At 43.3% G+C, this 14868-nt stretch overlaps 1 protein-coding gene across 1 annotated transcript in view; it reads right to left on the bottom strand.

The window, feature by feature from the left end:
• WDR37 (WD repeat domain 37) overlaps window positions 1–14868 on the bottom strand; it is a gene marked incomplete in the record, with an annotated part of 556897 nt that overhangs the window by 278613 nt on the left and 263416 nt on the right. The window contains 2 exon segments of the mRNA XM_053713841.1: window positions 7412–7488; window positions 11312–11356. Coding sequence (XP_053569816.1) covers window positions 7412–7488; window positions 11312–11356 — 122 coding nt within the window.

Raw genomic sequence — 14868 nt, 5'->3', positions numbered from 1 at the left:
GTTGCAGCCTTGCAAATCTGTTCAACACAGGCCTCATTTTTAAAGGCCCAGGTGGAAGCCACAGCTCTAGTAGAATGAGCTGTAATCCTTTCAGGAGGCTGCTGTCCAGCAGTCTCATAGGCTAAACGGATTATACTCCGAAGCCAAATAGAAAGAGAGGTTGCCGAGGCCTTCTGACCTCTCCTCTGTCCAGAGTAAACAACAAACAGGTTAGAGGTTTGGCGAAAATCTTAAGTAGCCTGTAAGTAAAACTTCAAGGCACGGACTACGTCTAGATTATGCAAAAGACGTTCCTTCTTTGAAGAAGGATTAGGACATAATGATGGAACAACAATCTCTTGATTGATATTCTTGTTAGAAACCACATTAGGTAAAAACCCAGGTTTTGTACGCAGAACAACTTTATCTGAATGAAAGATCAGATAAGGAGAATCACAATGTAAGGCAGATAACTCAGAGACTCTTCGAGCCAAGGAAATAGCCATCAGAAAAAGAACATTCCATGAAAGAAGTTTGATATCAATAGAATGAAGGGGTTCAAACGGAACCCCTTGAAGAACTTTAAGAACCAAGTTTAACTCCATGGAGGAGACACAGGTTTAAACACAGGCTTAATTCTAACTAAAGCCTGACAAAATGCCTGAACATCTGGAATTTCTGCCAGATGCTTGTGTAAAAGAATAGACATAGCAGAAATCTGTCCCTTTAAAGAACTAGCTGATAATCCTTTGTCCAAACCCTCTTGGAGGAAGGACAATATCCTAGGAATCCTAACCCTACTCCATGAGTAATTCTTGGATTCACACCAATGAAGATATTTACGCCATATCTTGTGGTAAATTTTCCTGGTGAAAGGCTTTCGTGCCAGTATTAAGGTATCAATTACTGACTCGGAGAAGCCACGCTTTGATAGGATCAAGCGTTCAATCTCCATGCAGTCAGTCTCAGAGAAAGTAGATTTGGATGATTGAAAGGACCTTGTATTAGAAGGTCTTGTCTCAGAGGCAGAGTCCATGGTGGAAAGGATGACATGTCCACTAGGTCTGCATATCAGGTCCTGTGTGGCCACACAGGAGCTATCAATATCACCGATGCTCTTTCCTGTTTAATTTTGGCAATCAGACGAGGGAGCAGAGGAAACGGTGGAAACACATAAGCCAGGTTGAAGAACCAAGGCGCTGCTAGAGCATCTATCAGTGCCGCTTCTGGGTCCCTGGACCTGGATCCGTAACAAGGAAGCTTGGCGTTCTGGCAAGACGCCATGAGATCCAATTCTGGTTTGCCCCAACGGAGAACCAATTGAGCAAACACCTCCGGATGGAGTTCCCATTCCCCCGGATGAAAAGTCTGATGACTTAGAAAATCCACCTCCCAGTTCTCTACACGTAGGATATGGATCGCTTACAGGTGGCAAGAGTGAGTCTCTGCCCAGCGAATTATCTTGGAAACTTCTGACATCGCTAGGGAACTCCTGGTTCCCCCTTGATGGTTGATGTAAGCCACAGTCGTGATGTTGTCCGACTGAAATCTGATGAACCTCAGTGTTGCTAGCTGAGGCCAAGCCAGAAGAGCATTGAATATTGCTCTTAACTCCAGAATATTTATTGGGAGGAGTTTCTCCTCCTGAGTCCATGAACCCTGAGCCTTCAGGGAGTTCCAGACTGCACCTCAACCTAGAAGGCTGGCATCTGTTGTTACAATTGTCCAATCTGGTCTGCGAAAGGTCATACCCTTGGACAGATGGGCCCGAGATAACCACCAGAGAAGAGAATCTCTGGTTTCCTGATCCAGATTTAGTAGAGGGGACAAATCTGTGTAATCCCCATTCCACTGACTGAGCATGCATAATTGCAGCGGTCTGAGATGCAGGTGCACGAATGGCACTATGTCCATCGCCGCTACCATTAAGCCGATTACTTCCATGCACTGAGCCACCGTGGGGCGCGGAATGGAGTGAAGAACACGGCAAGCATTTAGAAGTTTTGATAACCTGGACTCCGTCAGGTAAATTTTCATTTCTACAGAATCTATTAGAGTCCCTAGGAAGGAAACCCTCGTGAGAGGAGATAGAGAACTCTTTTCTTCGTTCACTTTCCACCAATGCGACCTCAGGAATGCCAGAACTATCTCTGTATGAGATTAGGCAATTTGAAAGCTTGACGCCTGTATCAGGATATCGTCCAGGTAAGGAGCCACTGCTATGCCTCGCAGTCTTAGGACCGCCAGAAGTGAGCCCAGAACCTTTGTAAAAATTCTTGGGGCTGTAGCCAACCCGAATGGAAGAGCTACAAATTGGTAATGCCTGTCTAGAAAGGCAAACCTCAGGAACTGAGGAAGATTCTTGTGAATCGGAATGTGAAGGTAGGCATCCTTTAAGTCCACTGTGGTCATGTACTGACCCTCTTGGATCATGGGTAAAATGGTTCGAATAGTTTCCATCTTGAATGACGGAACTCTGAGGAATTTGTTTAGGATCTTTAAATCCAAAATTGGTCTGAAGGTTCCCTCTATTTTGGGAACCACAAACAGATTTGAATAAAACCCCTGTCCTTGCTCCGTCCGCGGAACTGGATGGATCACTCCCATTACAAGATCATCTTGTACGCAGCTTAGGAATGCCTCTTCCTTTATCTGGTTTGCAGATAATCTTGAAAGGTGAAATCTCCCTTGTGGAGGAGAAGCTTTGAAGTCCAGAAGATATCCCTGAGATATGATCTCCAACGCCCAGGGATCCTGAACATCTCTTGCCCACGCCTGGGCGAAGAGAGAGAGAGTCTGCCCCCTACTAGATCCGTTGTCGGACAGGGGGCCGCTCCTTCATGCTGTCTTAGAGGCAGCAGCAGGCTTTCTGGCCTGCTTGCCCTTGTTCCAGGACTGGTTAGGTTTCCAGGCCTGCTTGGATTGAGCAAAAGTTCCCTCTTGTTTTGAAGCAGAGGAAGTTGATGCTACACCTGCCTTGAAATTTCGAAAGGCACGAAAATTAGACTGTTTGGCCTTTGATTTGGCCCTGTCCTGAGGAAGGGTATGACCCTTACCTCCAGTAATGTCAGCAATAATTTCTCTCAAACCAGGCCCGAATAAGGTCTGCCCCTTGAAAGGAATGTTGAGTAATTTAGACTTTGAAGTCACATCAGCTGACCAGGATTTGAGCCATAGCGCCCTACGTGCCTGGATGGTGAATCCGGAATTCTTAGCCGTTAGTTTAGTCAAATGAACAATGGCATCAGAAACAAATGAGTTACCTAGCTTAAGAGTTCTAAGCTTGTCAACAATTTCAGTCAATGGAGCTGTATGGATGGCCTCTTCCAGGGCCTCAAACCAGAATGCCGCCGCAGCAGTGACAGGCGCAATGCATGCAAGGGGCTGTAAAATAAAACCTTGTTGAATAAACATTTTCTTAAGGTAACCCTCCAATTTTTTATCCATTGGATCTGAAAAAGCACAACTGTCCTCAACCGAGATAGTGGTACGCTTTGCTAAAGTAGAAACTGCTCCCTCCACCTTAGGGACAGTCTGCCATAAGTCCCGTGTAGTGGCATCTATTGGAAACATTTTTCTAAATATAGGAGGTGGGGAAAAGGGCACACCGGGCCTATCCCACTCCTTACTAATAATTTCTGTAAGCCTTTTAGGTATTGGAAAAACATCAGTACTCACCGGCACTGCTTAATATTTATCCAGCCTACACAATTTCTCTGGCACTGCAATTGTGTCACAGTCATTCAGAGCAGCTAATACCTCCCCAAGCAATACACTGAGGTTCTCAAGCTTAAATTTAAATTATAAATCTCTGAATCAGGTCTCCCCGATTCAGAGACGTCACCCACAGACTGAAGCTCTCCGTCCTCAGGTTCTGCATATTGTGACGCAGTATCAGACATGGCCCTTACAGCATCTACACGCTCTGTATCTCGTCTAACCCCAGAGCTATCGCGCTTGCCTCTCAATTCAGGCAATCTGGATAATACCTCTGACAGGGTATTATTCATGATTGCAGCCATGTCCTGCAAAGTAATCGCTATGGGCGTCCCTGATGTACTTGGCGCCATATTAGCGTGCGTCCCTTGAGCGGGAGGCGAAGGGTCCGACACATGGGGAGAGTTAGTCGGCATAACTTCCCCCTCGACAGACCCCTCTGGTGACAATTCTTTTATAGATAAAGACAGATCTTTACTGTTTAAGGTGAAATCAATACATTTAGTACACATTCTCCTATGGGGCTCCACCATGGCTTTTAAACATAATGAACAGGTATCCTCTGTTTCAGACATGTTTGTACAGACTAGCAATGAGACTAGCAAGCTTGGAAAACACTTTAAAGCAAGTTAACAAGCAATATAAAAAAATGTTACAGTGCCTTTAAGAGAAACAAATTTTGACAAAATTTGAAATAACAGTGAAAAAAGGCAGTTACACTAACAAAATTTTTACAGTGTATGTAACAAGTCAGCAGAGCATTGCACCCACTTGCAAATGGATGATTAACCCCTTAATAACAAAAACAGAATAATAAATGACAAAAACGTTTTTTAAACACAGTCACAACAACTGCCACAGTCTACTGTGATTGTTACCCTCCTCAAACACGACTTTGAAGCCTTTTGAGCCCTTCAGAGATGTCCTGGATCATGCAGAGGGAAGCTGAATGTCTCTGTCAGTATTTTTAGCTCCACAGAAAAGCACTAAAATAGGCCCTTCCCACTCATATTGCAACAGTGGAAAGCTTCAGGAAACTGTTTCTAGGCAAAAATCAAGCCAGCCATGTGGAAAAAAACTAGGCCCCAAAAAGTTTTGTCACCAAACATATATAAAAACGATTAACATGCCAGCAAACGTTTTATATTACACTTTTATAAGAGTATGTATCTCTGTTAATAAGCCTGATACCAGTCGCTATCACTGCATTTAAGGCTTAACTTACATTAATCCGGTATCAGCAGCATTTTTCTTGTAAATTCCATCCTTAGAAATATATTAACTGCACATACCTTATTGCAGGAAAACCTGCACGCCATTCCCCCTCTGAAGTTACCTCACTCCTCAGAATATGTGAGAACGGCAGTGGATCTTAGTTACTTCTGCTAAGATCATAGAAATCACAGGCAGATTCTTATTCTAATGCTGCCTGAGATGAAACAGTACACTCCGGTACCATTTAAACAAACTTTTGATTGAAGTTAAAAAACTAACTATAATACACCACTCTCCTCTTATTACGTCCATCTTTGTTGAGAGTTGCAAGAGAATGACTGGATATGGCAGTGAGGGGAGGAGCTATATAGCAGCTCTGCTGTGGGTGATCCTCTTGCAACTTCCTGTTGGGAAGGAGAATATCCCACAAGTAATGGATGATCCGTGGACTGGATACACTTAACAAGAGAAAGAAAAAATTTGGGTTCAGTGTCCCTTTAAGAATAATGTAAGGTAGTGGGGACAAATTTTAGTATGATCCATGAAAAAATACAAAAATAAATGAAGACAACACCCACTGTTTTTTATTTTACTGTAAATACAGTAAATAAAAAGTTTAGAAATAATGTAACTGGAACCCTGTAAAATAAAGTCTGAGTCAAAGAGGCAGACAACCTTGAGCAATAAGTATTAAAGGGAAAACCTACTTGTGTAATAAAAGTAATTAATAATAATGATGATGATAAACTGCATAAAAATCTAGCCGACTTCCCTCACATTGCCAAATCGTTAAATCCCGTTTACTATGTATATAACAGAGGTTTTAAGGTTGCATTGAGATGTAACTTCCAAGTAAATTAGCTGAATAGTAATGACACATAATAAAGTATTTAATAAAAGTAATAAAGTCTGTTACATGTGTATGTCCCCTGGCTATTATGTAACTCAAAATTGGTGTACCTACTAACAGCAACATGTGGACTATATGAGTGCAAGAAATGGCTGGACTTACCTCAGATGCACCAACTCTACCATGCATACTAGCTACAGAAAATACTGTTTCCGGTAGAGAGCCCATCCAGCAGTGAGTATGTCACAGCAGAGGGTCTATGTGTGGAGTATATTAAAATGGTCCCCACAACACCTGTGGCAGCCTTGTGATTAACTCCACTGGGAGTACTTGTGTCACTGTCCAATTCTCCAATCTCCTCTCTGTCTCTCAGTAGCAGGGGAAAATGGGCCTCAAAACGGTCTGAGGAACCCTCTCAATGAAGAATATGGAACACCTCAATTCTTCACCTTCCTCCTGTGAGGCAAAAAACAGACTAGAATACCAGAGGTGTGGAAGGGATTAAGCTTTCAGAGATTTGGGAATCTTTGCCTGCTGCTAGTGGCTAGAATCCCAGGTGTAATGGCTTGTAAACTCTCAACCCCTTATGAAAGAAATACTTTTTGATAATATTTTTTGATTATATATATATATATATATATATATATATATATATATATATTCTTATAACCAAAAAAATTGCATGCCAGTTCAGAGTGAATATGGAAGAATATTCCATATAGATGTAATTTCCCAGACGGCGGATAAACAAATGTGGCCATAAATGCTTAATGCCATTATCTATCGACCACCTTAGTTATTAGACATTAAGCACTTCAACCATCAACAGAAAAGTCTTCAGTCAGATGTCAGGGTGGGAGACAAGTAGCCTTATTATTTATCTTCACGTAACAGGCTGAATACTCCTGAACGATGTTTCACACTTGAACTCTTCTATAAGGGTTGCTGAAGCACCTGGACATTTTGCTCATTAAGGTTCAATGCAGAAAAAATAACACGTAATTCTTCCCAAAGCTAACGTCTTCTAACGAAGCATGTATTTGCCCAGTAGGAAAAGAAGAAGTACTAAAGGGGTGATGGCAGGAGACCTAAAGCTTCAAGGAAACGTTCAAGCATTGTCTGAGCTAACAAATGAGCACAACTTGAGTGAGTCCAACAGCACAGCAGTGTATGAACTATGATTGCAAGCAGGCTTCTACAATTTGCTCCTCTATTCCTGACCATTACATTGCAGTGGTAAAAGGAGAGATGCTGCAGAACAAAAATATTTCTAATTTGTTTAATGGACTGTATATATTCACATAAAACATTACTGCATCATGCATTAAAATACTTAGCTAAGGTGAGGTTCTTAAAAAAGAAAAATGCGGAGTATAGTAATAGCAAAAAACATCTGCACAGTCCACTGATTGCTGAATGAAGTGAAGAAAAATTATCCAAATAACATTCTGGATATTTATGTATATCTTTAGCAGATGCTATGTCAATTCAATTATATGTTAAACTGAGCCTAATTTATGTTTTTCACCTTCTAAATAACTGTTATAATATATGCAAACAAATAGTTTAGCAAGCCCCACTGTATGAACCATAACACATCACATATGGCTCTTAGCACTTTCTAATTCTTAGCATAAGAGCACAGCTTACACTGGTGTCTGCTGCCGGCTGAGGGGTGGGTAATTGTACCATATATCGCCAGATGTGAGCGGTCTGATCTCCAGATGCTAGATAAATAAAACATAATGCCAAGTGAAATCATTTTACATTTATGTGAATGCAGTTTTATAAAGAGAAATAGTGAGAGAGAAAGCGCGAGTGAGAGAGAAAGCGCGAGAGAGAGAGATCGCGAGCGAGAGAGAGATCGCGAGCGAGAGAGAGATCGCGAGCGAGAGAGAGAGCGCGAGCGAGAGAGAGCGAGCGAGAGAGAGAGCGCGAGAGAGAGAGAGAGCGCGAGAGAGAGAGCGCGAGCGAGAGAGAGAGCGCGAGCGAGAGAGAGCGCGAGCGAGAGAGAGAGCGCGAGCGAGAGAGAGAGCGCGAGAGAGAGAGCGCGAGAGAGAGAGCGCGAGAGAGAGAGCGCGAGAGAGAGAGCGCGAGAGAGAGAGCGCGAGCGAGAGAGAGAGCGCGAGCGAGAGAGAGAGCGCGAGCGAGAGAGAGAGCGAGAGAGAGAGAGCGCGAGAGAGAAAGCGCGAGAGAGAGAGCGAGAGAGAGAGCGAGAGAGAGAGCGAGAGCGAGAGAGCGAGAGCGAGAGAGAGAGCGCGAGCGAGAGAGAGAGCGCGAGCGAGAGAGAGAGCGCGAGCGAGAGAGAGAGCGCGAGCGAGAGAGAGAGCGCGAGAGAGAGAGCGCGAGAGAGAGAGCGCGAGCGAGAGAGAGAGCGAGAGAGAGAGCGCGAGCGAGAGAGCGCGAGCGAGAGAGATCGCGAGCGAGAGAGAGCGCGAGCGAGAGCGCGAGCGAGAGAGCGCGAGCGAGAGAGAGCGCGAGCGAGAGAGAGCGCGAGCGAGAGAGAGCGCGAGCGAGAGAGATCGCGAGCGAGAGAGATCGCGAGCGAGAGAGAGCGCGAGCGCGAGAGAGCGCGAGCGCGAGAGAGCGCGAGCGCGAGAGAGCGCGAGCGCGAGAGAGCGCGAGAGAGAGAGCGCGAGCGAGAGAGAGAGCGCGAGCGAGAGAGCGCGAGCGAGAGAGAGAGCGCGAGCGAGAGAGAGAGCGCGAGCGAGAGAGAGAGCGCGAGCGAGAGAGAGAGCGCGAGTGAGAGAGAGAGCGAGTGAGAGAGTGAGCGTGGGGAGAAAGATTGGGGAGATAGAAATCTAGAAAACATCATCATAATTTACTAGTCAGGAGAAAATAAGTAACTACTCCCCTCAATATTAAATCTATAAAAAAACTAAATGTATGCATACTTGATAAATTAATTTCTTTCTTGACACGTTGAATCCACGGATCATCAGTAATTACTGTTGGGAATATTACTCCTGGCCAGCAGGAGGAGGCAAAGAGCACCACAGCAAAGCTGATAAGCATCATCTCCCTACCCACAATCCCCCAGTCATTAGACCAAAGGAAAGGAGAGAGGAAGTAACACAAGGTGCAGAGGTGCCTGAGGATTATATAACAAAAGCTGGGAGGGCCATGGACTCACCGTGTCAAGAAATAAATACATTTATCAGGTAAGCATACATTTTGTTTTCTTTCTAATGACACAGTGAGTCCACGGATCATCAGTAATTACTGTTGGGAATCAATACCCAAGCTAGAGGACACAGATATAAGGGAGGGACAAGACAGGTAACCTAAACAGAAGGCACCACTGCTTGATGAATCTTTCTCCCAAAAGAAGCCTTAGCCGAGGCAAAAGTATCAAATTTATAAAATTTTGAAAAAGTATGTAGATAGGACCAAGTTGCAGCCTTGCAAATCTGTTCCACAGAAGCTTTATTTTTGAAGGCCCAGGAGGAAGAAACAGCTGTCCATCAGATTCATAGGCCACGCGAATAATACTCTTCAGCCAGAGAGAAGGAAAACTAGCCATAGCTTTCTGACCTTTGCGTTTCCCAGAGAAATAGACAAACAAGACAGAGGACTGGCGAAAATCTTTAGTCGCCTGCAAATAGAATTTTAATGCATGCACCAAATCAAGGTTGTGCAACAAACGCTCCTTATGAGAAGAAGGATTAGGACACAAAGAAGGAACAACAATTTCCTGATTAGTATTCCTATCCGAAACCACTTTAGGAAGGAAAGCTAACTTAGTGTGTATAACCACCTTATCAGAATGAAAGATAAGGGGAGTCACACTGCAACACAGAGTTAATTAACTCTTTAAGAAGAAGAAATAGCAACAAGAAAAAAATCTTTCTAAGATCTTAATATCTAAGGAATGCATAGACTCAAACGGAGCCTGCTGAAGAACTTTAAGAACAGGGTTAGGACTCCAGGGAGTAACCGGTTCTGGCAAAGGCCTGACAAAAAGACTGTACATCTGGCACATCCGCCAGACGCTTATGTAACAAAATAAAAGGCAGATATTTGACCCTTCAACGTACTCGCTGACAAACCCTTCTCCAGACCTTCCTGGAGAAAAGACAAAATCCTAGGAATCCTGACTCTACTCCACGAGAAACTCTTGGATTCACACCAGTACAGATATTTACGCCATATTTTATGGTAAATCTTTCTAGTCACAGGCTTACAAGCCTGGATCAAGGTCTCAAAGACCAACTCTGAAAACCTGCGCTTAGATAAAATCAAGCATTCAATCTCCAAGCAGTCAGCTTCAGAGAAAAGAGATTTTGATGAAGGAAGGGACCCTGAAGTAGAAGGTCCTTCCTCAGAGGAAGCTTCCAAGGTAGAAGAGATGACATTTCCACAAGGTCTGCAAAACAGGTCCTGCGCTTAACTGAGGTGCCTACCTGTCCTGCAGCCTTTAGAAGTAACTTCCCTTCACAGATGAACTGATCCGGACCAGCGAACGGCAGCACAATGAAGAGAGACACCCGAGCAGCCGACAACTGTGTCACAACTCCGCAGTCGGTCTCCAAACAGTCACCTGAAAGCACGCCAAAGAAGAGAGAGTCGCCCTGTACAAGGACCCTCCCCTTTATGTACCGAGTGGTCCTGGCGGGTAAAAGTCTCCTAACTGCCTGTAACGGCTTGTGCAAGTAAAGCAAGACATGCCAAATAAATAATGAGAAAAAAAAAAGAAGAGTAGAATCCGTATTTAAAACGGAACTGAGCAACCAATAATAACCTTGCTCCATACAGTGCCCGCAACACTGCCAAATTAACCCCTCACATGAATGTCTTAATAAAAAATCGTCCCATTAGGTTAAAACAGCCCTTAAGCTGCTAAAAGTGCCAGATTCTCCTTGAAAAGAAAAAAATAAATGGCACTTACCTGAAGAAATGCTGTCCGGCAGCAGGACAGCTCACCTGGTTTGAGAGGGTGCAGCACCTCTGTGAAGAAAGAATCTGAGTAATCCTACTCAGGCTTTCTGATTAGGGCAGAAGAATCGTGAGAAAACGCAGTGAGGATTGTACCACACAAGTTCCCAAGTTCTCAAAAGCCACCACTGCCCTACTGAAGAGACTGACGTGGACTAAGGCTAGACCCCCAGAAAAGATCAGAGTAAACCTACTCTTGCTTTAAAAATAATAAAATCTTGATTGAAGAAGACTTCTTATCAGACAACTAAAACTTCACCTCCTCCTTGCACTACAGGCGAAGAGAATGACTGGGGGATTGTGGGTAGGGAGGTGATAATTATCAGCTTTGCTGTGGTGCTCTTTGCCTCCTCCTGCTGGCCAGGAGTGATATTCCCAACAGTAATTACTGATGATCCGTAAACTCACCGTGTCATTAGAAAGAAAGCCACATTTTTTACTTTAAAAAAAAAAAAAAAAAATTAGTCCAGAACTAGCAGAGATTCCCAGCCATGCATATCTAACCATTCATCCATCTGTCTGTTATATTTTAGTGAATATAACAAAAACACAAATACAAATATTTTGCTAATGGGGCAGCTTAAAACAAACAAGCAGGAAACAAAATATAATTACCTGTCAATGCAATCTGCTCTGTTGGGTGGAATTTTATGGAGTTTACTATATAGAAAAAAAAGAAAGAAAAAAACACACATTATAACTATCCTTTAGAAACAAAAAAGATAGTTCTTCATTAGTGCAGAAGTATGTAGCAGGTTTAACCAAGCTTATTCTAAAGTACAATAATGTAACAAATGAAAAGCATTAACCCTTGTAGTTAGTGCGCCATATATCTTGCATTAGTATCTGAATAGTGAAGTTTATTTTTCAGTAAATGTTATAAAGTATACATTAGCCACCAATCATCAAGCTCTACCCAGGTGCTGATCCAAAATTGGGCCGACTCCTAAGCCTACATTCCTGCATTTCAAATAAAGATACCAAGACAAAAATTTATAATAGGGGTAAATTAAAAAGTAAATTTATGCTTACCTGATAAATTAATTTCTTCTACGATATGACGAGTCCACGGATTTCATCCTTACTTGTGCGATTTATCCTCCTGCTAACAGGAAGTGGCAAAGAGCACCACAGCAGAGCTGTATATATAGCTCCTCCCTTCCCTCCACCTCCAGTCATTCGACTGAAGTTAGGAAGAGAAAGGAAAAGCTAAAGGTGCAGAGGTGACTGAAGTTGATAAAAAAATAAACTAAATCTGTCTTAAAAATGACAGGGTGGGCCGTGGACTCGTCATATCGTAGAAGAAATTAATTTATCAGGTAAGCATAAATTTACTTTTCTTCTACAAGATATGAAGAGTCCAAGGATTTCATCCTTACTTGTGGGATACAATACCAAAGTAATAGGACACGGATGAAAGGGAGGGACAAGACAGAGACCTAAACGGAAGGCACCACTGCTTGAAGAACCTTTCTCCCAAAACCAGAATCAGAAGAAGCAAAAGTATCAAATTTGTAAAATTTGGAAAAAGTGTGAAGAGACGACCAAGTCGTAGCCTTGCAAATCTGTTTTTAAATTCCCATGAGGAACCCACAGCCCTAGTAGAATGAGCCGTAATTCTTTCAGGAGGCTGCTGTCCAGCAGTCTCATATGCCAGACGGGTGATACTCTTCAGCCAAAGAGAAAGAGGTAGCCGTAGCTTTCTGACCCCTACGCTTTCCAGAATAAACAATGAATAATGAATATGATTGACGGAAATCCTTAGTCGCCTGCAAGTAAAACTTCAAGGCACGGACCACGTCTAGGTTATGCAACTTACGCTCCTTCTTAGAAGAAGGATTAGGACATAATGAAGGAACAACGATTTCCTGATTAATAGTCTTATTCGAAACAACCTTAGGAAGGGAACCATTTTTGGTAGGTAAAACCACCTTATCAGAATGGAAGATAAGATAAGGTGAATCACATTGTAATGCTGAAAGCTCAGAAACTCAAAGAGCAGAAGAAATAGCAAAAAAAAAAAAAAAAAACTTTCCAAGATTACAGCTTAATATCTATGGAATGCATAGGTTCAAACGGAACCCCTTGAAGAACATTAAGAAATAAATTCAAACTCCAGGGTGGAGCAATTGGTCTAAACACAGGCTTTATTCTGGTTAAAGCCTGACAAAAAGATTGAACGTCTGGAACAGCTACCAAATGTTTGTGTAGTAAAATTGACAAAGCAGAGATCTGTCCCTTTAAGGAACTCGCTGATAACCCTTTCTCCAATCCTTCTTGGAGAAAAGACAGAATCCTGGGAATCCTAACCTTACTCCATGAGTAGCCCTTGGATTCACACCAAAAAAGATATTTACGCCATATCTTATGATAGATCTTTCTAGTGACAGGCTTACGTGCCTGAATCAAAGTATCAATGACCGCATCAGAGAATCCCCGTTTAGATAAAATCAAGCGTTCAATCTCCAAGCAGTCAGCTGCAGAAATTAGATTTAGATGTTGGAAAGGACCTTGAATGAGAAGGTCCTGTCTCACTGGGAGTTTCCACGGAGGCAGAGAGGACATGTCCACTAGATCTGCATACCAAGTCCTGCATGGCCACGCAGGCGCGATTAGAATCTCTCCTGTTTGATCCGAGCAATCACCCGGGGAAGGAGAGGAAATGATGAAAACACAAGCTAGGTTGAACGACCAAGGCACTGCCAAGGCATCATAGTTCGGCCTGAGGATCCCTCGACCTGGATCCGTATCTAGCTTGGCATTCTGTCGAGACGCCATCAGATCCAATTCCGGTCTGCCCCATCGGAGAATCAGTGAGGCAAATACCTCCGGATGGAGTTCCCACTCCCCCGGATGAAAAGCCTGGTGGCTTAAATAGTCCGCTTCCCAGTTGTCCACTCCTGGGATGTAGATTGCTGACAGATAACACAAGTGGGTCTCCGCCCATCAAATTATTTTGGATACTTCTGTCATCGCTAAGGAACTCCTCGTTCCCCCCTGATGATTGATGTAAGCCACAGTTGTGATGTCCGATTGGAATCTGATGAATTTGGCCGAAGCCAACTGAGGCCATGCCTGAAGCGCATTGAATATTGCTCTCAATTCCAGAATATTGATTGGAAGTAGAGAGACTCCACATGAGTACATACCCCCTGAGCCTTCAGGGAATTCCAGACTGCACCCCAGCCCAGTAGGCTGGCGTCCGTTGTCACTATCACCCACGAGGATCTGCGGAAACACGTCCTTTGGGACAGATGATCTGGCGACAACCACCAAAGAAGAGAGTCTCTGGTCTCTTGATCCAGATTTAACGGAGGAGATAAATTTGAATAGTCCCCATTCCACTGTCCGGGCATGCACAGCTGCAGTGGTCTGAGATGAAAGCGTGCAAACGGAATGATGTCCATTGCCGCCACCATCAATCCAATTACCTCCATACACTGAGAGACTGATGGCCGAAGATTGGACTGAAGAGCTCGGCAGAAATATTTTCATGATTCCTGTCCTACTGCGTTTACCCTGTAACACTGGTAGTTTATATAATACCTCAGTAGGGGTAGTTGACAATACTGCAGCCATATCCTGCAGAGTAAAAGAATTAGACGCGGTTGAGGAACCCGGCGTCGCTTGGGTGGGCGTTAGAGGTTGTGACACTTGGAGAGAATTAGGTGGCATATCCTGATTCTCTTCAGACTGAGAATCATCCTTAGGCACACTTTCTTTACATAAAATATGCTTTTTACATTGTAAGGCTCTTTCAGTACAAGAGGTACACAAAGTAAGAGGGGGTTCCACAATGGCCTCTGAACACATAGAACAAGGAGTTTCCTCAAGTTCAGACATGTTAAACAGACTAGCAATAGCCCCAATAGTCGTTAAAAACCTTATTTACGGACTAAAAAAAAAAAAAAGTACTGAGCCTTTAAGAAATAAAAGCGCAACAATTTTTCTGTACTGCTCAAAAAACGATTTTTATTACTAATAAATCATTAAAAACAGTTCAATTTTGCCAAAAATTATTGCACCCCTTAAGTACAGGTTACATCACCCTTCAAAGAGACATTTTATATCGAAAAATAAACTTTAACAACAAAAACGGCCCCTGCACCTCCCCACAGCTCTGCTGTGGCGCCTACCTGCCCTCAGGGAACACAAGATTGACTCGACAATGA

Source organism: Bombina bombina, chromosome 5 (genome assembly GCF_027579735.1).
Source record: "Bombina bombina isolate aBomBom1 chromosome 5, aBomBom1.pri, whole genome shotgun sequence".
NCBI lineage: Eukaryota > Metazoa > Chordata > Amphibia > Anura > Bombinatoridae > Bombina > Bombina bombina.
The sequence above is the reverse complement of the archived record's forward strand: the minus strand, read 5'-3'. Positions and strand labels throughout refer to the sequence as shown.